Raw genomic sequence first — 23,531 nt, 5'->3', positions numbered from 1 at the left:
CCTCAGAAGTCAACTGGTCAACTCTTGGTCAAAGTCAAAGTCCACAGTCAAAGTCAACAGTCCATGTTGACTCGACTCGTCGAGTCCTTCCTGAACTCGAGAAATCGTGAAATCCTTGATTGGCTCGTCGAGTTCCCCTTTAACTCGCCGAGTTCATACGTGTCCAAGAATTGGGAGAAACCCTAGCCGACTCGCCGAGTCTTCGAACGACTCGCCGAGTTCAAGGCAATCTTCAACGGACTCGCCGAGTTTGTTCATCAACTCGACGAGTTCACGACCATCTTCATATGACTCGCCGAATTGATTATGCAACTCGCCGAGTCCTTGCAGACCTTCATCCATGCAGACACTTTTTAAGCCATGCCAAGGTTCTAGATTACAGATCCAAGCTTCTAATGCATGTTTAACACGTAAAGTTGCAAACTTTACACACATGCAAGGCCCTAAAGGCTCTAAATGACCAATCTAAGCTTCTAATGGAGCTTTACACCATAGGAGAGTCTCATCCTTGCAAAAGCTGGAAATTTATGGACTTAGGACTCAAAAGAGGTTCAGATCTGAAGTTTCAACTTCAGATCTAGCTCTCATACCAAAATCCCTTCATGAGTAACTAAAGAAAGCCCTAGTTTTCACATATGAATTATTCTAGAAGAAAAAGAGGTTAAGGTAACAGTTGGTTACCTCCAAAACGTGCCCAAACTGAAGTAGACTCTGGATCCACACGGAAATCTTGATGCTAGCCTCTTGATCTACAAGTTTCCTTCACAAAAGTCACTCCCCAAAGCTCCAAAACACTCTCCAAGCTCTCACTTACAACAATTAGGGTTTCTGGGTCTCAAGAGGGTGATAGAGGACAGTGGGAGGCGCCAATGGTCGAATATATAGGGTGCAAAAACCCTGAAAATTAGGGTTTCCACTGCCAGCTCCTACTCGTCGAGTCCCATGCCGACTCGACGAGTCACTCATTAATTGACGCGTCCTGGCCCGCTGCTACTCGACGAGTCATAGCGCCAACTCGTCGAGTAGACCTTCAACGTGAAGTCTAAAAGGAAAAATATTAATAATACCTGACGGTTGGGATGTTACAAAATATATATTCTCATTAATGATCCACATGATCCTATAGGTTCATTAATCGAGTTTGTATATCCTTCGATTTTGGAAAAGTACAACACTACAAGCTACTTTCAAGAAAAAGCAACACTTGCTCCAAAGAATGAAGTGGTTCAAGAAATAAACGACCGTTTGCTATCGAAGTTTCCAGGAGATGAGGTTGGATACTTAAGTTCAGATAGTATATGCCAATCTGAATTTGTCCGTGATCATTTTGATGCAAATTTATATTCACCTGATGTTTTAAATGGTCTAAAAGTATTGGGTTTACCAAACCATAGGTTAGTTTTAAAAATCGGTGTTCCAGTTATGTTGCTGAGAAATATTGATCAGAAAAATGGCTTATGTAATGGGACAAGACTCTAGGTGATATCATTGGGCAAACGTGTTATTGAGGCAAATATCATATTTGGAACTAATATTGGAAACCACACTTTTATTCCAAGAATGTCTTTAACTCCATCAGAAAAGAAAATTCCCTTCAAATTCCGAAGAAGACAGTTTCCATTGGCTGTATGTTTTGCAATGACCATTAATAAGAGTCAGGGACAGTCGTTATCCAAGGTTGGTTTGTTTCTCAAACATCCTATGTTTTCACATGACCAATTGTATGTTGCCTTATCTAGAGTTCAAAGCAGTGACAGATTAAAATTGTTAATTTTAGATAATGATTGTAGTCTCACAAATAAAACTTCCAATATTGTTCATAAGGAAGTTTTTGGGAATTTATAAACAGTGTTTTTCTACCATCTTTTATTTAGTTTTCGTAAATCACACTTCATCCATCATATTAATTAATTAATTTATAATACTTTATTGTAATTGATTTATTCATGTTAATTATTCTTCATTTTTTCCAAACTTTGATATCTTTTTTTATTAGACAATTAAAAGTATAATCCTATTTCAAATTATCAACTGCCTATTTCCACATATTTAAACGAATTGTTTTTTATTTATATCCTATTTATATCTAACAAATATGTTTATATCTTGCTTGAGCCCATACTTTTAGAATCTGGATCCGCTGGCCTATTATAAGATTTGGAAAGGGCCTAAAACGGGCGGGTTGCCCGACAGGAATCGGGGACGATGCCTGTCATTCTTTCGCTATTAGCCAATTGATTCTCCGGCTCCGGCTCCTCTCCATCATCGATCATCTTTTCCGCCATGGCTACGAGGAAGCTATCGCTATCGAAGCTTCTCCGCTGCCGAAATCACACTCTTCATATAATTACTTCTTCAATTTCCTCATCACCTAGTCTTAGTTCCCCTTCTTATTCAATCGAACCCCGCCGTTCCTCTAATGTATTCGATCGGTATTTAGCTACACACGACTTCCATAGACACGGTGATGGTGGTGGATTTTTGAGACCGTATAAGTTCTCATTAGCATCATCATCTTATCGTTCCTTTTCAACTGATAGAGAAAAGGCCACAGATGGTCCCGCGAGTGAAGAGCTATCTGGGCCAGGATTTTTTGATTACAACTATGATGGTGGAGGTGATTGGGGAATTCCCGGTGAGGTTAGGGATGCGGCTGGCAGTGACGAGGAGGCAATTCTTCCGGTTCGCTGCTTGGTTTGGTTCCTGGATAAAGTTCATGATCTCACCGGCATGCCTTGGTAAGCTTAAACCGATTTTTATATGCTCGACCAGAGAGTAAATGTACTTTGACTAACGAGACTGTATAATTAGTAGACATTCCCGGGGAAAAAAAATGATATGAGTGTGTTAGTTATGGTACTAATTGCATGATGATCAAATCGACATTCATCTTTAGGAAAAGCATTCCAAATTTAAACACTTGATGATGAAGATGACATCTGCAAAGTGATGACGGTGGGGGTATGCACATGCATACCACAAATGAGTTTTTATTAAGTTATGTTATGTAAAGAGAAAGGAGTAAATCATAATACAATTCCTATCTTTCTTTGAGTCATTCTCTTACTTTATTCATGTAAATTGACCTTATAATTGTGACTATTTCTGTAGGTGGATGGTTATCATCATCTCCACACTAGCTCTAAGAGCTGCTATACTTCCCGTGCTTCTGGTGCAACTCCAGAAGTTGAAGATTAATGCAGAATTAGCACCAAAATGTTGGTATCCTCTCCCTGCTTTGATCAAGAATGTTGCACTTAAGATAGGAATCGTGCATATTTACAAAAATTAGTAACAAAAATTATGCATTTGATACTAACTGTTTATGGCATGGTTGTGTTATTACTATACCACTTAATGCAAATGCTCTCAAGATGATCGATATCAAGGCTGCACATATTTCACTAGTGTCTAAAACCAATCTTTTGATTAGTTTACATATAGAACAGATTAATGCTTTATATTATGTGGAAGCATTGCCATTGTGCATATAACTAGAAGTTGAATAGAGATTGGGTATTTTATTTAACTTACACATGTGGTTTTGACTTTGTTATGTTTCTTAAAGTGCCTCCCCCGTTACCACCACCTTTCTCAGGAAAGAGTTGGATAAAGCAGTACAAACACTTTCGGGAGAAAAGGAAAGAAATTGGCTGCCCTTCATTTTTATGGGTCTTAGCATATCCCTCTGTTCAGGTTATTTTGTCTCCAAACTGTCCATAGACATCAAATATTTTTTTATTTATAATATTTTGATACAATTATCATTTCATTTTTATTTTCAGATTCCTTGCTTTCTCTTGGGAACAACAAGTGTCCGACGAATGGCACTGGATCATCATTCAGGCTTTGAAACTGTAAGGCAACATATAAACAAAACTATTCATTAATGCATAATATATTGGAAGCTATTTATCCAACATCTCTTAGTTATTGTTGGCCCAAAAATAAAATTTTGAAGTTCTGTCTTGTATGAAACTCATTTCAGGGGGGCACTCTTTGGTTCCAGAATCTGACTGAAGTGTCACATGGTGCTTCAGGCTACATCTTTCCCGTGTTGTTAGCTTCACTGCATCTTGTCAATGTTAAGGTAAATCCCTTACTTCACATTTTTTTTACTACTATTAATGGATACAAAATTTCCCAAGTTATAAAGTCAATATTTCTCTTTCTTCGAGAAAGAATAAAGTTATAAAGACAATATGAAGAGCCTCACTTGTCTAATGTCTAGCTGAATTATTTTCCTGAGTTTTATGTCTTTTATGTAAGTATTTCTTCTGTAGAGGCTGTATAGCATTGTCTCAATCGAGTTCATTCAGATTATGTTGTATGTTACTGAAAATAAATTATCATTTGTTTCGAATAGGTTTCATTTGAGAAGTCTTCTCTGACGATGCTCCCCAATATATTTGGCGTTTTAGCAAAGGTGAGCGAAATAATCCATATACTCAAGGAAGGAATTGGAATTTAAGATTCCATGCCATGGGCTGTTTGATTTGGTTGCCAAATGGACAGAGTTTAACTCTGTTGGAATCCTCAAATTTCATGTCCTTCCTCCTTTTTTTTTTTTTTTATTAAAAGACCAGAATACCCTCTTTTATGTATCTTGAAATAAATGATAATGAAAGGTTCGGTATAATATATTTACAATAAACCAAAAATATTGAAGCATAAGTAAAAATTTGAAAATTATTAATTTTTTGTTGTATTTATTTTCATCTCCTGCCTACCAAACACATGATAGGTTGGTTATGATTCCTTTAAATTCCTATTCCTTTAGCAAATTCCATTTCTTCCAAAAACATTCTACAAACCAAGTGCCCCTTACAAATACTTAGTTTATCACATGCTAACATTCTATGTTAACTTAAGTATTCAAGACATGTATTCTAACATCTCTGGCTTTTTGTTGCAGTATTACAGGTTCTACTTGCAGTGTCTCACAATTCCTATATTTTTTGTTGGATTTTATCTTCCCCAGGTGAATTGAAGTTCTCATATATCGCAACTAACATACTTGCAATTTATATCATCGAAATCTTAACTACATGTTAGGAAAATTTATAGTGTTTTTTATTTCTTTGTTGCTGTTATTGTCTAGTTTACCCTTGAATATCCTTTAATAAGATAATGTGAGTTAGTACTTGCTAATGATTCAGATTTTTGTAATGCATTTGCAGGGAAGTTTGCTATATTGGGCAGCTAGCAGCTCCCTAACCCTTGTTCAGGTTGGTTTTAGCTTTCTAAGACAGTGTTCGTTATGATGGAATCATAGCTCATTCCATCACAACAGAAAAAAAAAAAACTGTTTGTTTTGGGGAATTGGCTCTGATACCATGATATTGACATAAAAACCCTTCAGTTTTTAGAAAAATACGGTTTTCCCCCAACATAACTTTTTGGTGTGTTAAAACCGGAATTTTGCTAGTTTTTTTCTTCTTTTGCCCTTATTACCTGCTATCATAGGTTTACAGGTTACATGAAATAAAAGTCGAAAGAAAACCCTTAACTTTACAAATCTTTTACGTTTTTACCCTTTATATATATATATATATATATATATATATATATATATATATATATATACAGAAAAAATGCATTTATACACGAAAAAATGTTTAATTAAACATTGTATTTACTATTTTTTAAAAATTCTATCTATTTATATACGGGTTTTTTTGGCTATACAGTTTAAAATGTATAAATACCTTTTTAGGAGTAAATATGTTTTTTAGAAGTATAAATACGTATTTTTACTTATTTAGAAGTATATATACATTTTTTTTTCAAGGAGTGTAATTCCTCCTATTTTGTTCGTTTCCGTTCCATTGTAGAGTGGGATGAAAACTTGCAATATAACCCATTTTTATTTATGTAAGCTCTATAACAAAAATCTTTTTTTTAATCTACAATTTAAATTATATTACAATTTTGTTTCCTAAAATAACTAGATATTGTAATGAATTTTGTTTTTCTTTTTTTAATGATATCATTGATTAGCCAAATATTGTATAGAGTAGAGTTACAAATGTACATTGTATTTACATAAAATATAAAAAAAAAATCATGTGGAAATTCATTCCATTCCTACTTTGTAATCAATATGGCAGCAATTAGCTTTGAAGCATCCACACATTCGCGAAAAATTAGGATTACCCGACAAATCAGCTCTTCCATTGGAATCAAAAAAGGCTCATGAAATGGATGGACTAGAAGCCACATTTAGTGTCCCTTTGGTTAAAAAACCTATTCAAGAGTTGTCACTGCTAGAACTTTTTAATGTAAGTCATCTTTTTCATTTTAGGCTTCTTTCTTTTCTTCATTTCAGCATCAATTTGCTCATAATTCTTCATCTTGGTTGTTGCTTATCCTTATATATAGCTTTCGATTAAACACCTATCCAAGGGGGAAAAAGATAGAGCAGTAACACTTCTAAGGTTAATTTTCATACTGGTTAAACTAATTTCATGGGTTAAATGCAAGAAATAGCAATGTATTTTTATTGATATGTTTTAAATTTTTTTCTGACAGTGGCGTGTTTTGAAAAATCTACACAGTTATAGCAATGCCATCCAAATATAAAGCAATCTTGATTGCTATAATTGGGTAGATATTTCAAAGTATAATGTCCTAATAAGAAAATCTGAAAGTGCAACACTATAACTGGGATTAAATTACATTTACCCAATTATAACAATGTCATGCAAATTTAGAGCATTTCTAACCGCTATAATGGGTAGATTATTCAAAGTATAATGTCTTAAAAAGAAAAAAAAAATGAAAGTACAATGCTATAGTTGGGTAATTTGTTCAAAGTATTGTATTAATAAGGAAAAAAACTGAAAGTGCATTTCTATAAACATGTACCCAAAATTGTAGTATTGTCATTCAATGATAAAGCAATTCTGATGGCTATAATTGGGTATATTTTTCAAAGTATAATGTCCTAATAAAGAAAAAAAAATAAAGTTGAAAGTAGAATGTTTTAATAAAAAAGATAAAAATGGAATGCAATAACACAGAAATAGAAAGTACATTGCTATTTTTTGCATTTACCCTTTCCTGAAGAACATTAATTACAGACTAGCACTTGAAAAGGAGCCTGAGTATGCGAGAGCATTGATCGTTATGGGGCAGATATTAATGAAAGATGAAAATTTAGTTGAAGCTACTGACTACTTGGAACGTGCTGTCACCAAAGTATTCAGATCTTCATTAATTAAATTTTCATTACTTTACTTTTAATTAATTAAAAAAAAAATTCATTTTATTGTTTTGGCAGCTTCTTCTTGTGGGTCATCCAACAGAAGTTGAAGATATTGATCATTTGATTCTGGCATGTACATGGTTAGGTGTGGCCCTTGCAAAGCAGGTGAACTATTATTTATTTATTTATTTATTTATTTTTTAAAGTATTACACTAGTTTTCTGTTTCTAGAAAAAAAAAAATCAAATAATGGAAGTACGTTGCTGTTTTGTGCATATTGGACAGGGTAAAGTTGTAGAAGGAATTGTACATTTGGAAAGAATAGCAAATATGAAAGAGCCAGAGGACCCCAAGAGCAAAACTCATTATTGTGATGCCTTGTTTATGCTTTCAAGGTTCAAATTAAATGCAACTTTTTTTTTAATTTTTTTTTTGGCAATGTCAAAAAAAAAAATCACAAAGTTAGTGAGTGACTGACAGTTGTAAGTGAATTTGCAGTTCTTTGGCAAGCATAGGACGAGATGATGAGGCAGCAAAGTATTTGCGGATCTTAACAACTTATGATCCAGCTTATGCTAAATACTTGAAAGATGTTGAAAAAACTGAAAACAACAATTTTGCAGATGATCTTGTGAATACCAGGAGAAAAGATTACTGACACCATATCATAATCCTATCTTACCAAACATTTTTTTTTTTTTTTTTTTACAAAGTTTATTTATCACATTCACATTACCCCCTCAGAGTGAGTGAGTGAGTACTTGTATGTTGAGATGTAATAAATTAAAAAGAATAATGATACGTCATGTAATAGATTACATTCTTTGTTTTTGTTTGAGATACGAGAAACAAACAATAAACAATGATATATTTTCCTTATAGCTTATATAGACTTTATTAATATCTAAGATTGAATTCGAATAAGTTAACTTAACTTATTTGGAGTTTTGTAATGTAATACTGTACCCATTACTTGGAAACGACCAAAACACATGGCTTAAAGTTGAATTGTCTGAAAAAAACTCAGAGATCCCACGTGTTCAAGTGAATTCGGCTCAATAAATAACACAAAAGTTGTCGTCTTGTTTGGGGACTTGTGTTTTTGTTTTGGCACTGGTTACATAAGTTTGAGATGCTTAAATTAGTGTTTTGGAAGAATAAAGTGGCTGGAGCTTGCCGGTTGATCTTCATGTTGAATCTTTTCTTTTCAACAAGTTTTTATACATACCTTTACCTTTTTCTTCCTAACTAACTGTTACTTGAAATTAATAACTTTTGATAGTTTTTTATTACATGTTTAGTAAAAATCGTATTTCACATTCGATTAACTACTGAATATATCTATTAATTATAAACCCTTCTAAACTACCACTTGCTTTTTTGAAAGGCTAACTAAGACAACCCTTAACTACACCCTTTGGTCTAAACTATTACTTTTTGATCACTTTTATTTTATCTAGTCAGTAGTCAATACTATACATTGTTTGTTCCTATTTGATTCCTTCACATTACAAAATATATGCCTATATATACTTTATATCTAGTCAAAATTATATATTTATAAAAAATCCATGGAGACTTGTACTGGGGTTGCACCTCAATATTAGAACGAAAGAAGCAAGAAGAGCATGGCATTCAACAATAATTGCCACGTGGATGCAGATTACGTCAACATTTTCAGTCACATTATTTTGTCCTTTTTTCGTTGTGGACTCGTGTTACTTTTTTCTACAACTTTCTATCCGCCGGTATTGAACTAATCGTACATTTTTTTTTATCATAAATAAATATTAAATTATTTAATCGAAAAAGTCTATAATTATTTAAAAAGATACAATACATAAACATTTATAATAGACGAGTTTTTTCAATTAATTTATTGATGTCATGTTATATCATCGTATCAAACAACCCAAAAAGCCTACGAGCATAACCAAGTTCTTTCACAAAGCTTGTTTATGAGTTCTACCAATATCAATTTATATAATAAATAAATAAAATACTATTACAATATAAAAAAAGCTCTATCTATTAAGCTGGTAAATTTACAAAAGTACTAAAATAGGACGAAATACTCTCACAATAATTTTTTTAATTCCACAGTTTATTTAACCAAATGACCTTTTCAAATAGCTCATATTGTGGGTACTTTGGGTTATTTATTTTCCAAATTTTATACACAAAGCCGGGTTATATACGTTAAATTTTAGACATGGAAAATTAATCCTTATAATAAGGTCAATAGAGTCTATTGAAGATAAGTGTATGAATTTTCCCATTACAAAATTTGAACTCGTTTGCAAATTATTGTTATTTTATTTTCACTTTTTTTTATTATCGTAGACAAGTGTTTTATTATTATTATTATTATTATTATTATTATTATTGAAGAAAAGTGTTTGGATTTTCTCATTACAATAGAGTTTATCATTTTTACTTGCAGTATGAAACTAGATTATGACCCGCGTTAAACGCGGGGAATGCATACATAAAATACAAATGTATATAGATATTGCAAAATAATTATAAAAAAAACCAGGGTTATTGGTATTATTGAAATGTGTAAAAAATATATTGAAATCGATAAATATATATAGTTGTTGAAGGACCTCTTTATAGATGGTAATCCAGTTAGAACATCTTTTTCTAAAAGATCAAGAAATTGACAATTTATTAGAATCTTATCACATTGATAAAAGTCATAACAAAGTGCAATAGATTGAATCGATTGTTACTTGAAAATATAAATTGACAATTTATTTGTATAACATAATTATCTATACAATTGATGATGCATTATATGGTGTCAAATAAACAATAGTTACTTGAAAATATAAATATGATGCTATGATTAGATAAAAATATAAGTATGTTGCTTTTATTGGTTCATAAGAAAAGTATGTTTCTATTATTTTTTAAAAAGTTAAGCATGCTTTTATTTTTTGTAACAATAGATAACTTCAATGCTATTTATTGGATTAAAATGTAAATATGTTGCTATTATTGGTTGAAAAGAAAAATATGTTGCTATTGTTTGGTAAAAAGACAAGAATGTTATTATTTGTAAAAAAGATAAGTTCATTTTTGTTATTGGATTGAAAGGTAATTATTTTGCTATTATTTTTTTTGAAAGTTAACTATGATGCAACACACCTTCGATTGGTTAGAAATAGATTAAGTCACTCACAAAAAAGGTCATCTCTTGTATACACATAAAAAATATTATACAATCGAATCTCAAAATATTAAACATATCGAGTTCTAAAATATAATATGGTCATCTCTTGTATACACATAAAAAATATTATACAATCGAATCTCAAAATATTAAACATATCGAGTTCTAAAATATAATATGTTTTTCTGTACAATAGATTTCATATTAACTTTTAATGTAAAACCTACATAAAAATCCAACGTAAATTTATTTAATCTTTATTGAAATACTGAAACAAAAACACTATAATTTAGCTATGGCAAATCATAAACATAATTTTTCCCAAGAAATGTGGTTCAAAACAACCAAAAAATCCCATCTTCCATAATAATCTTGTTTATGCTACCTCTAAAATCTTACATCCCGTTACCTACAACATCCAAGAACACAGGGTCACTCATCAATATAACCATAGGCTGCATTAGGTTTATTATGCACCGATTCAACTATTGCCCGAACTTCTACAATTCTATGTGCAATGGTTGTCATTTAATGAAGGCACGATTTTTAGCTCTAAATTTCAACATAATCAGACTTCATCATGTTAGTAATTCTTTTAATCAATACTTAATTAAGTTGAAGCAAAACCACACTTATGGTAAGCAACCTTGAAAACCGAAATTATTGGAATTTATGCTATAGGGTCATTTTTTACTAAAATATTTATTATTCTTCTCCTTCGTAGCTTCCATTTATTGATGCTCTTCCTCATTTTACACTACATTAAAACAAATTCATTAAAACGATTATATTAATATAAAACAAAAGACCAAGAAACTAACAATTCTAAGGAGGAAAGGTAATGGCATGTCACCTAATGCCCTTTTTCAAGAGAGATCGAATGGAAAAAAAATCTAGGGCTTTGTATTTTGATGTAAAAAAAATAGAACAATCAGCAACACCCAACACTGGAGATTTGGAGGATAAAACTTGTTAGAAGGAGATCTGAAAAATAAAACCAACAGGCCTTCAAAAAAAAAAGATCAAATTAGAAATATTATAAACTTTAATTAAGAGATAAGAGAAAATGATAAACTTGGTCCCTATGGTACATTATTCTTTCTAAGTTTTGGTTGAAGGGTAAAATGGTCATTATCAAGTTTTGACAGCTAGACTAATATCTTCCACTCTTGATGTCAAACTAATGTCAATATCAAAATTCTTATGAAAACATTAATCATTCTTTGGGTATAATTTTTTCCATGCGATTGATTATTTATCATTTACTCATGCTAATTTAGGATAATTTTAATTAGTTTAAGGCAGTGAAAGAAAAACTAACCTTAAAAAGCAATTGAAGACCAAGACTTTTCATCTGTACAGTTCTCATAATCTAGTCTGTAAAAGAAAAACAGAATGATTTCAATTGCATACAAATGTTTCTACCTTTGTTGAATAATTATTACTTGTAATTTTTATTCAGAAAACACAAAAACAACATAAATTTAATTAAAGGGAGAATTGATAATAGAAGTTACTTACGATGTGAATAAAGTAAGAGTATGAGTATTGTTATCAGAGCTCGTCAGAAACCACGAACCATCCGACCCACCTATAGAAACAACATTCATCACCACAAGCAACGCACAAACAATGAGCATTGAACTTAAGAATAGATGACAATTTTACCATTTAATGCCCTTGAGGAAGTTATTAGGATTTTGAGACAATGCACACAAAAATTAGCATATGCAAACATCATTGTTGGTTATTATGTTAATCAAGAACCACAATCATGGTTTTTACCATGAAGTAATATATATATATGGTAACAAATATGCAGTTGGGTCATTTAGCAATAATAATGCCATTAACAAATATGCAGTTGGGTCAGTGCTGTAATTAGCTGAAATATTGCTCATACGTCCCTTAGTACATGTTCATAAATATGCAAAATTTCAAAATTAAAACTCAACACAGATGCAATTGTGAGAAAGCAAAATAGATACGGAGAATAAGGGACATAGGAAATTGTAAATTGTAAAATAAATACAGAGAATAAGGGAGAAGGGTAACGTAACTGGAAAAATAGTTATTAATGTAAAAAAATTGATCAAACTTGCCTTCTTAGTTCATCTTGTAGCAAATAAAACTTGTTATAGTTCGTTTATTCAATTTTATTGATTTAAGCACTCTATTTTTATCTCAAACATCATACCCTGAATCAATCAATTTATGAAGCAATTCAAACGGGACTTCGGATGTATCCTATTGATCCATACAATGAAAATTTAGCACCGTTTAAGATGGTCCCTATGTAATAAAAAAATTAGATAAATACTTCATCTGTAACAAAAATTACAGAAATGGTTCAACATCACTCTTTATACCATCCTACTTTCCCTTGCTTCAACCGTTGGACATTTTTTTAATGTAAGACTCTTTATAGCAATATTTTTTTAGCATGTATAAAACAATTTTTCAAGTGGTAGCTATAATGCTATAATTTTCAAGTGGCAGCAAAAGAGTCTTTATAACATCCTACTTTGCCTTGCTTCCACTGTTGAAAATTATGACCAATTTGTCTTCCTGTTTCAAACTGCTCAAATTTATGACCATTTCATCCAGTTACCTATTTTTTGTTGAGATCATTTTGTAAAAGGAAAAAATACAAATAAGAACATCGTACTTTATAAAGAAATAACACCAAAAAAATGTTGGATACATAACAACCTACTTTATTTCCACCGAATATGGTTTAAAAGCAGAGTTCAAGGCTGCCAATGCTGAAGCACTTTAAGTTGGTCCACCACCCTCTATCCCTGTCACAATTAAAAAAATTTAAACCTTTTTATATTTATGCCCATTACGGTATATATAATTCTTAAATGTCATAAATGTGATAGAAATAATTCATGAATAGCTAAATGCAAGAATAACAACTTATTTCAATTATTTGTTTATTTACCAACTTGCATTTATAGTATGATATTTTAATGAATACATTAAAGAAAGTACTTTGATAATTTTTTATTTTTCAAAGTAGTATGTTGTATAGGATCTACCACATTGCCCAAAGATTTCGACATTTTCCGCCCATGTACATTGCGAATCATGGGATGCAAATAAACCTAAAGAATAGTTTAATATCATGCATTATTTGTTTGTCAATATATCACTATCATTATCATCTGAACTTAAATAATCACAAATCATCTTCACCTATGACTCATATACCATGTATATGTAACTCGCTAGCTACTAATTTGCGCCTAGCACATAACATAGTTCACGAATGACAACTGAACCTAGGTAAGGTGAAAGATACAATAGCATATGGATCAGACTGTTATATCCAACCACTGGGAGGAGTTGATGTGATATGGCTGTTAGATATTCAAAATTAATTCAACAACATATAAACTTATTATAGAACCAGAGTGTGATAACAACAAAAGCAAAAAAAAAAAAAAAAAAAAAAGCGAACAGGAAACTGACCTGTACTGTACTGGCAGCAACAACTTCTTCTCTTCTTCATTGAGCCGGATTTTCTCTTATTCAAAATTTTGTTCGGCACTCTGCATAGTTGACTCTGGGATTGTGTGTGGATAGAGAGCAAGCTTCATTGGTTTCAGATGGAATTGGAAAAGTTATTTGCAAGACAGGAGTTTGTTTTTACACAAATTTGGTGAAGTTGGCTCCTTGAATCTTGAATCTCTTCCAATAATACATCTCTCCCATGTCAAAGAAGCTCCTAAAACATTCCAATTCATCATGTGCACTTTTTAGCAGCCAAACGGTCTGTTTGACCATGGGAAGCATGGTAGCTTCTGAAATATTATTTGCAAGGGCATTTTGGGAAGCAATCAATGTTGAGGAAGTCCTCAAACTTTTCATGCTGCTACTAATAACTTGGAGTTGGAGACCTGATACTTCAGATGGTAGTATTGTTAGACTTGAACCTTCATAACATATGTTATCTAATGAAGGGATCAAGATTTCTCTCACCGGTGTTTGAGGCTGCATCTGCTACAGAATCGAAGGTAATGTAAACCTGTGTCAAACATTTGAAGAGCACTGGGAGCCATTTGATCCAACAAACTGTTTCTCTGAAACCTAAAACACAGAATGATGCAACATAACATATCAACAGTGGCTTCAATTATTTGTTTGTCAATGATTTGCAAATTAAAAAAAAACGTATCAAGGGATTTATTAGGTTAATGTGTATAACTGTCAATTCTTTAAAATGGTGAAATAAGTTTAGTTGTACAACACATCAACTAGAATCCAAATGTTGGGCCATCGATTCATTCTCCAATTTGAATCGATCATGTACAATCCTAATCGCAGGTCAAACCATAGAAATTTAACAAATGGCCGATTACATATATGTAATAACATTCGGTCAATAATAAAACCATCATCCCTGATTCCCTGTGTTAGCTGTTCAATTGATGCAATTATCAAAACACAAGCCTCGTCACAAAATTAAACATCTCAACAGATGCATTGTAACGAAAGTTTCAAAAACGATAGATCACACATGGAGTAATCAATCACAAAACTACATTAAAGAATAAAAATGAAAACTCACCAACAAATTGCTAGACTCCTTGAAGAACAGAAGAATATTACTACATGAAACCCTAAAATATGAGATTGATGAAGAAGATTGAAGTAGACGGGAATGGTTTCTTTGTTTCTTTAGTTATGATTGGAGAGAGAGAGAGAGAGAGAGAGAGAGAGAGAGAGAGAGAGAGAGAGAGAGAGAGAGAGAGAGAGAGAGAGAGAGAGAGAGAGAGAGACGAACGAAGGAATACAAATACGTAACCGTGTTTGACCAATACCTGGTCAAGCATGATGTCAGCAAATAATCCAAGGGTGGAGAATATAGGATTGATATGCAAATAACGGTCCCGATTGTTTTAGGTTGGAATTTAAGGTTCACTTTTAATAATATTTAGAGATTTATCAATTTTTTTTTTATTTTTTTATTTTTTATAAATATGGAAAACTGTTTATTTATGATTAATAAAATAACAATTTTGGGTTGGATGATGGTTCTGGGCTAAGAATCCGGAACGCACCAATTGTTGTACTGTCCAAACACGCAAGGATTCCTTGATTTGGTCATTCACCTCTTGAGTCTTGCCTCTTGGTCTTGGTCACCAAGAATCAAAAGATTCACAAGATCAGACCCTAAAAGATCTTGATTTTCGAGTTGTCAGAATACCCACAAACATAATTTCAAAGAATGCAGTGTCCAAGCAATAATTTCTTCAGATACAACACCACTTTATGCGCCTGCAATCCAGGTTACTTTTACAACACCACCGATAACACCTGCTCTCCGGCGACCTCCTCCGGTGCCGACGAGTTCTTGGTGGGTTCTGGAGTTGACTATTCAATCAACATCCCTGCTAACCTCTTCTCATTTGACACAATTAAGAAATTCACACAATCTCAAGCTGTGTTTCTTGAGACTACCCTTGTGTTACTTGCTTCGTGGCTCGTATTTTGCTTCTTTGTGCGATTTGGGAAGCTCGGTGATGGAACAACGCTTTGGTTTCAGATCAGATGGTGGATTAGCAGACTGGATGTATCCTTTGCTACTCGCCATTGGCTGGTACTTTTTTTGACTCATTGTTGAATGTTGGATTTAGATTTACTTCCATCTTTTGACTTTCAAGAGTCAAAATTAGCCAAGTATTAAATACAGTCAAAATTTGTGAATAATTTCATTATGTATCCATATAAAGATTACGTAAATAGAAAAATGATGTAGATAAGTAACTTAAAGTCTTAAACAATATGTTAAATTTCAATTTGGATTTGACCCAAAATATATTGCTTTTGAGACTTTCTAGCCATCAGAATCTTAAATCTTGATGCATTCTTGTTTTCTATTAGGTTATTCATATGTTCTTATGATTAGTGAGGCTGTAAATCACATGTTAATCACCTGAACTAAAAAGGGTATCCTTCTTTTGATTAGGAAATTGCATGTAGAGATTGGGAATTTGGGAAGGAAAAATCTTGGTAGATAGAAATAAATTAAAATCTAATCAGCATCTTCTTTATGATTATCCTATCATTTTTTCATCTTGTATTTTTTTTTTCTTGGAACATTGTTATACATTATTCTTTATATGATTTGTGTAGGATGATCAAAAAGTTGTCAAGAAGCGAAAAACAGAACTTGGTGGAACTTTCTCGATTGCAAGCTGGATTCTTTTTATTGGTCTGTTTGCTGCGTGAGTGACCGATAATTTTCATAACTAAACCACACCACTACCTTTCACACCTTTCTTATGCTCAAATACAAAACAATCATGTTCTTTTTTCCCATTAACCACTTTATGGGTAAAGTGTCAAATTTGTAAAAAAGTTAGGACTTGATGGGGAAAGTCTCCTCTCTGACTTTCTCTATTAAGTCGTTGAGAAAGAAACACCCATGTATAACTTACCTAACTTTTTTTTTTTCTGTGTCTTCCAATCACAGATTACTATACCAAATCATATCAATGAGAACCGTTGAGGTGCACAGTGTGATCGCAACAAATGCACCCGACTTAGCATCATTCCACAACGACATGGAATTCAACATAACCACCATTTCCACCATGACCTGCTCAAATCTACAAGGACTTTCCACTTTGGTCACTGGGAACCCCGGTTTTATTAATTACCGAACCGCCCCTCTTTCCACTTTGGTCAACTTCACCTGCGAAAACACCACAACGGGCCCCACAATATCTCTAAAATGCAACGATTGTCAACTCCTTCGTGACAATTTATACATCTCATGGCAATTTGTTGACCTCCCAAATATGCCTGCAATGGCGGTTGGTTTTGAGTTTAAGCTGAGCGCAAGAGACCCGCGTCACAAAAAGCATGTGAGTTTTGTAAGTGGGGCTTTGAAGAATGGAAGTACAAATAGTGCAAAGTTTGTGACATATAGAGGGAGAGATCCGAATATTTTGCAATTTAATTTGTTTCCGAGAATATACCGGACTAAACACGATCTTAAACTCATACAACCTCTTTTTCATGACTTCCTTCCTGGTTCGTCTCATTCTGAGACGAACCAGCTGCAGGCCTCATTACAGAGGCCTGCAGATGGGCTCGTGAATATGACATTATATGTCAATTACCTTTCGTCCTACATTGTGGAAATCGACAATCAAAGCACTCTTGGGCCTGGTGAGTAATATTACTTTTTTGCCCTTTTGTCATGCTTGCAATTTTTTGATTAGATATTTGCTCGAAGGATATGTCTAACGTATGTTATTTTTCGAAGAATGCAGTGGGGTTTCTTGCTGATGTTGGCGGCTTGTATTGCATTAGTATTGTCATATTTTTCTACCTTATGGTGCAAGTATGCTTCTTATTCCTTTTCCAAAAAATTAATCCTTGTTCTTTCCATATTTTAACAAACATTTCATTTGCAGTAACAATGGAAACGGAAAATAGATAATAATGGAAACCTAAAATAGAACCGGATACGTACTTGGGTTTGTTTTAATCTGAAAATATAGAAATTTACATTTTTTGTCCCCGTGTATAGTGGTTGTGATCCCAAAAAGTTTTCTCTTGCAATTTTGGTCCTTATTTGAGAATCTTGGTTCCAAGTAAAATGACTATTTTGGTCCCTAATTATAGGTGATTTTTGCAATGTTGGTCCAAAAAATATAGTTATTTACTTGGAATAGGGACCAAAAACGCCCAAAATTGCAAAAATCAGCTACTCAAGGACCGAAACTTTTGAAAATATAAAGTGATAGCATGTCATTTCAAGTTTGAATAAAATAAAGTAAACCAGATCCTAATTTGTTTTGTCCCGTTTAGTTTGAGTATAGATTCAAGAGGTTCCGTAGTGAGGATAGAGTGATGAGAAGTATTAGAAATCGCCGGAAAGCCCAAGAACGATGGAATAAGGTATTTTGTCTTAATAATTTCTTCTTTTATATTTAGACTGTTGAATGTGATTGATTATCAACCGAATTTCAATATTTCTTTAATTATCAAAACTAGTTGAGAAAGTATGTAAGTTTTACGTGGGGCCCTGGAATATTGCCTTCAGAAGACAAAGCTTTTGTGGAAAAGGAATGTTGCAATTGTTTTGCAGTTCCAAAGAGAAGGAAACAAACAACAATGGATAATATCAGTTTCAACACTACTAAAGAGAAGGTATGAAGTTACAAGTCATAGATTGTAATAGTAATATATACATTGTTTTTGTAAATTGTAATGGCAACCATTTCCATTTTAAGGCAACCAACTTTTTTTTTTTTTTTTTTTGATACACAAGTCATAGAACATGAAGTAATTGTCTTCTTCTCTCATCTGCAGCAGGTGGTACATGATGTGAATTGCAAAGAGGAAAATAACAGAAATAGTAGCAGCATGCATTCAGATACGCCTCAACATGATATACCTTTGCCACCATCATTAGGTAAAATTCAAATGACCAAATTACCCTTCCGAGTTAAGACACGACATGTCTTTATGGCTAGGGCAATTTTTTTTATGTATTATGAGGGTCAGAATGTCTTTTGCAAAGACGAGAGACCAACTGTCCCACTTCGTTTCATCTTTTTGTCCCATTGACATTAGTCTAAGTCCCAGTCCAATCGAAGCCAAATGGACTTGTAAATTGTATCACTTCATTGATTCTGTGTCTTTGTGTTGGCAGAAATCATGCCTGGTTCTGAAATCAGCATTCAAGAAATCCATAAAAACCTCAAAAATCTGTATGAATACAACGTGATGCTTCGAGACAAGCTGGTTACAACTCGATCCATGATCAATGCTTTAACATCAAAGGCTTCTGCTGCATCTTCATCGGATCAGAGACACCAATAGCATAAGTTTAGCACTCCATGCTTTTAAAATAAGCTTGGTTTGTATTGTTAGGGTTTTGTATATGTAAATTCTAGGGGGGGTAATGCAGAATGTGTATGGTTTGTAAGGACGATGTAGGTATGTGGTGTGCTAATTCTTTCATTGTATATGTTAGGTAATAGATATGGGCGTGGTTATTCTTCTACGTGTCATGTTCATTTATTCATCCATTTCATAATTTCTCATGAAAAATTACACTCTGCATATAGTTAGTATCTTCTTGACTATGCTTTTCGGTTTCAACCATCTGTTGCTTATGTGACACATCCAACGTGTATACGACCTACAGATGTCATGTTTATAGTCATAAGTTGTTGGTCGGTCGATTATTTTGTGTTTTAAACGTTCAAAGATGAATTGATGGTTACTTGAGTGTTCTTCTTTCCTTGTAAAGGGTTCATCTTTTTTCCTCATTAAATCATGTACTATATGTAAAGTGGCTGAATGGGTAGTGATGTGTATAAAATGTTATAAAATATCTAAGACCAAATAAGCCATCTTGAATTAAACTAAATGACCATATTCCCTTTCATTCCACAAAAGTCACAATATTCATTAATATTAACAATATTTATCAATTCTAATATGAAAGGAGTTGAGAGAGAGAGATAAATAGAAGAAATGGTGAGTGGGTAAATGGTTGATGTATTAATACATTAAGCCAATATTTTTTTTTACTTAACCCATTACATCATTTAAAAGGAAAAAAAAAAACAATCATATATAAGTATCCCCACATCATATTATATATGTTGTTCCCTGATAAACAGAGTCCATGATCAGACAAGCTTTTCTTGGGAGGACCGGTTATAATCGACCTATATGACTAAAACTAATTAAAAAAAAAAAACATTAAGAAATACAAATCAACATCACAAAGAATTTGAAGGGATCAAAACCATTAAATATGACAAAAAAGATCCAAATTCATGGGTTCATGTATTAAACATGTACATACACAAATGCAACCAAACCAAAACCAAAACCAAAACCAAACATTCTCCATTAAATTAAGTAGGTTATTGTTTCTAAGTGGATTGAGGCTCTGTAATAGGGGCACCGCGGGGTCGAGTGACAACAGCTAAGATGTCGGCATATCCAACCAGGCCAACCAGGACTTCCTCGTTCTCGGCATCCGTCACCCAAACATGAGTCGCCCGATGAGACAACATCTGCGCCATAACTGCCGCCAACGAGCTCGTGGCTTTACATGTCAAAGGCACACTCCGACCTCTATACATACTCCGGTTATCCCCAAAACTGTGACTCGAAGGGTTACTGTTAAAAAACCCAACACTCCTGCTACTAAACGTCCTCTGTCTCAGCGGCCGCGCTCCGCCTCCATTCACTAAACTCCCGCCATTTGTTCCCGCCAGAACCATATCAGGAAGCGACCTTGAAGACAAATTATCTTCGACCCCCATAACAAACTGACCTGCGGAAAGATTAGCAAGGGCCCACGCGGCGGCTAAATAATCGCATTTCCATAGTTTGGAAGCGGAAATCTCTCCAAGAATCGTGTGTTGGCCGTCGGGAGTGCGGTCCACAACTGCAAACGCGCTTGGTTCGCGAGGGATCTGACGGGATGCTTCGATTGCGGGACATGATGCGTCGATTGAGCAGTAATTAGGGTTTATCGCGCCGAGAGATGAAATTGAGGAGAGAGGAAGAGGGGCTAGGGCTCCGAGACAACCAATTAGGAAGCGGATGACGTCTTCTCGTGAAAGGCAGCAGTATTTGTCGCGGCGGAGGGCGGTGGGTGTGGGGGTTGAAGATGAAGATGAAGGGCGGTTGTTGATATTGGGGATGGTGATGTTGGGGTTACTGTCGATGTTTTTGAGCCATTTTCCGTTGTACAGAATTGAGAAGCGTTTGCTCATCCCTCGCCATCCTATGGATTTTGGAACCAGAAGTCGCCGGACACCTTGCTTCATTATCTCCAATGCGTCTATTAATCTAAAACATTAAAAACAAAAAAAATGAGTTCAATATTTGCTTTCAATAGCATTGTACTTTCAGATTTTTTTTTTCTTATTGAAACATTATACTTTAAATAATCCACCCAATTATAGAAGGAAAATTGCTTTGCATTTGCATTTGCATTCGCATTCGCATGACATAATTTGATAGATTTTTCAAAATACAATGTTGGAATTAGAGAAAAAAACGAAAATAAGATACAATAAATAAATCTAAGAAAGTACATTGCCATTTCTTGCATTTAAACATTGATAAAATGATGAAACTACGTTGTGCTTTTTATGTATGCCAAATTGACAACCATGGTCTCTTCTTATAGAAGGAATCTAACGGAATGGATACAAGAGAGCACATGTATGCAAATCCTAAAATTGATGATAAATTTAGTACCGGTTGGCGGTTGCATATGCATTATAATCTTCTAAATTGACAAGAATCATTCTCTTTACATCAACATCAACAACCAACCTTTTATCCCAAAAGCTAGAAGAATCTATGTCTTATTGGAAAAGTAGTAGATTTGAATATGTTGAATCAAAAAGTAACCCTTTTCTTAACGGAGTAAGTATTGGTACCTGGAAACTGTGTACGATTCTATATTGAACTCCAAACAGATCCGCATATGGCTACTGATTAACAGCTTGTAAAAACAATGTGAATGTCTATGATCATAACATCTGAATTCATGTAAAATCATATAAAATATTGAACTTATCATATTATTAAATCTCAGATCTTATGCTCCTAAAGAAAGACCAAAAACTTGTTGATTCATACACAGAACTCTTTCGAAAAAAAAAAAGTTCATACACAAGAACAATCGAAAGATGAAGACAACAGATTGATAATGATAAATCGAGTGTTTTAGGGTTTGATGTCAAGTTCATCGCTTTAATCTATATAAAAACAAGATGAAAGCTAACCTTGTGCCAGGATCAACTTCCTTCATCAAAGTATTGTCAGGAACAACCACCTCAGAAACAGGCGTCTTCAGAGCTTTCTCTTGATCATTCAAACAATCATCTCTTGCCAAGAAAGCAACGATATCGAGCGGGTTTAAGATACCCACAAATCTCTGATGCCTCATCTCTGCGTTCTCAATTAAACCCTTCTGCACCGACCTCCTCTTCCAAATTGCTATCCCGCACTCTGTCGACTCTCCGATTGCCTTAATCGCAGCCTCGAGCGTCTCATTCTCGGTGAACTCAACCAGCTCCGGCTTCCCCACCGTCAGATCCCCCACCACATGATACAAAAACACCGATGCCATTTACTTGATTTGCAATTGATCGGTTTTGGAGATTTGAATAGTCAATTGATGGGTTGACTACTGATGATAAGCGAAAAAGCAGCCCCGTTTTGGGAATTGATCGTTTTGGGTGAAAATCGAAGTTGCAAAACAAGAACACCGCTTCAATTTCGAGGTTTGACTGACTGCGACTAAAAGCAAGGAGTTATAAAAGGGTATGCAGGAAGATAAGAAGAAGGTGGAAACGAGTGATGGGTAATTTAAGAAGTGGCTTCAAAGAAGAGGAGATGAAGTGAGAGTAAGAGAACGAATTGTCCATGGAGTAGCAGGAGTTGGTTGAAGAAGAAAGCCCATGAAAAGGTCGAATTTTGTGAGAGATCTACACTCGGTGGATCGTTTTTGCTTCTGGGGTTTCAAGAATGATAAGGTTGAGTGAGCAGAGGGAGGGGATGACAACATATATCAGCATCAATCATGGAATTATGACAATAAAGACAGAGTGGTATAAGATCCAAAATTGAATTTTGCAACCAACTCATACCCTATGAAACAAATTATTGAGCATCATTGACCCTTCGTCTATAATTAAGCATAATAATTGCAGTTTAATAAGCTCATAAGTATACTATGTAAGGTCTCAATTTACATCATTAGACTTTAATTTCAAGTGTTAAGATTTTGAATAAGTAGTGGTTGCACACGACTAAGCATCCGCATTAATATAAAATTAACCACAAAACTTCAAAAATAGTCACTGTGATTTTCGAAAATCTGAACTTTAGTCCTTAATTTATAAAAACCTCACAGATGTCCATGTGGTTTCAAAACTTTTAACAAATGTTCATTTTCACTAACTCCGTTAGCTTTTGGCCGTTAAGTAAATGACATTTCTGTCATTTCACTATACCATTTATGAAGTTTTGTCTTATTTTAAAAAAAATAAAAAAATATATAACTATTTAATATTAAAGGGATCTCTCTTTCTTTATTTTGTTCTCGTTCTCACATTGAAATGCAGAAAAGCCAGACCA

General features: G+C 33.7%; 3 protein-coding genes across 8 annotated transcripts; 2 read left to right on the top strand and 1 right to left on the bottom strand.

Annotated features, from left to right (window-relative positions):
- The first annotated feature begins 2,142 nt into the window (after nt 1-2,142).
- On the top strand, nt 2,143-8,088 carry LOC145133938 (ALBINO3-like protein 2, chloroplastic). Its single transcript, XM_079068882.1, has 14 exons — nt 2,143-2,738; nt 3,112-3,218; nt 3,569-3,696; nt 3,786-3,857; nt 3,989-4,090; nt 4,367-4,426; nt 4,916-4,981; nt 5,181-5,228; nt 6,111-6,281; nt 6,382-6,437; nt 7,083-7,200; nt 7,283-7,372; nt 7,493-7,602; nt 7,706-8,088. The coding sequence occupies exons 1-14, from the start codon at nt 2,284-2,286 to the stop codon at nt 7,863-7,865; spliced, it is 1,743 nt and encodes a 580-aa protein (XP_078925008.1). The 5' UTR covers nt 2,143-2,283; the 3' UTR covers nt 7,866-8,088.
- A 7,358-nt stretch (nt 8,089-15,446) lies between these two features.
- Nucleotides 15,447-19,463, top strand: LOC145133908 (uncharacterized). Of its 4 annotated transcripts, none has more exons than XR_013718816.1 (8): nt 15,447-15,993; nt 16,530-16,621; nt 16,870-17,570; nt 17,675-17,745; nt 18,216-18,305; nt 18,451-18,557; nt 18,723-18,822; nt 19,063-19,199. XR_013718816.1 is itself a non-coding variant. In XM_079068855.1 (8 exons), the coding sequence occupies exons 1-8, from the start codon at nt 15,622-15,624 to the stop codon at nt 19,230-19,232; spliced, it is 1,752 nt and encodes a 583-aa protein (XP_078924981.1). In that variant the 5' UTR covers nt 15,449-15,621; the 3' UTR covers nt 19,233-19,463. The 4 variants fall into 4 exon arrangements, 2 of the variants coding, with proteins under 2 accessions (XP_078924981.1, XP_078924980.1); XR_013718815.1 differs by having other exon boundaries at nt 18,720-18,822; XM_079068855.1 differs by having other exon boundaries at nt 15,449-15,993; nt 18,402-18,557; nt 19,063-19,463.
- A 690-nt stretch (nt 19,464-20,153) lies between these two features.
- CBSX6 (Cystathionine beta-synthase (CBS) family protein) lies at nt 20,154-23,015 on the bottom strand. Of its 3 annotated transcripts, none has more exons than XM_079064638.1 (3): nt 22,175-23,015; nt 21,827-21,928; nt 20,154-21,227 (listed from the first exon to the last, which is right to left on the bottom strand). In XM_079064638.1, exons 1-3 carry the CDS (start codon nt 22,519-22,521, stop codon nt 20,300-20,302), a joined length of 1,377 nt encoding a protein of 458 aa, XP_078920764.1. In that variant the 5' UTR covers nt 22,522-23,015; the 3' UTR covers nt 20,154-20,299. The 3 variants fall into 3 exon arrangements, with proteins under 3 accessions (XP_078920764.1, XP_078920765.1, XP_078920766.1); XM_079064639.1 differs by having other exon boundaries at nt 21,827-21,880; nt 22,175-23,014; XM_079064640.1 differs by lacking the exon at nt 21,827-21,928 and having other exon boundaries at nt 22,175-23,008.
- Between the last annotated feature and the right edge of the window lie 516 nt (nt 23,016-23,531).

This window comes from Lactuca virosa, chromosome 8 (assembly GCF_052849685.1).
Source record: "Lactuca virosa cultivar CGN04683 chromosome 8, Lactuca_virosa_CGN04683_v6, whole genome shotgun sequence".
NCBI classification, from domain to species: Eukaryota; Viridiplantae; Streptophyta; class Magnoliopsida; order Asterales; family Asteraceae; genus Lactuca; species Lactuca virosa.
This window is presented reverse-complemented; position numbering and strand designations above follow the sequence as displayed.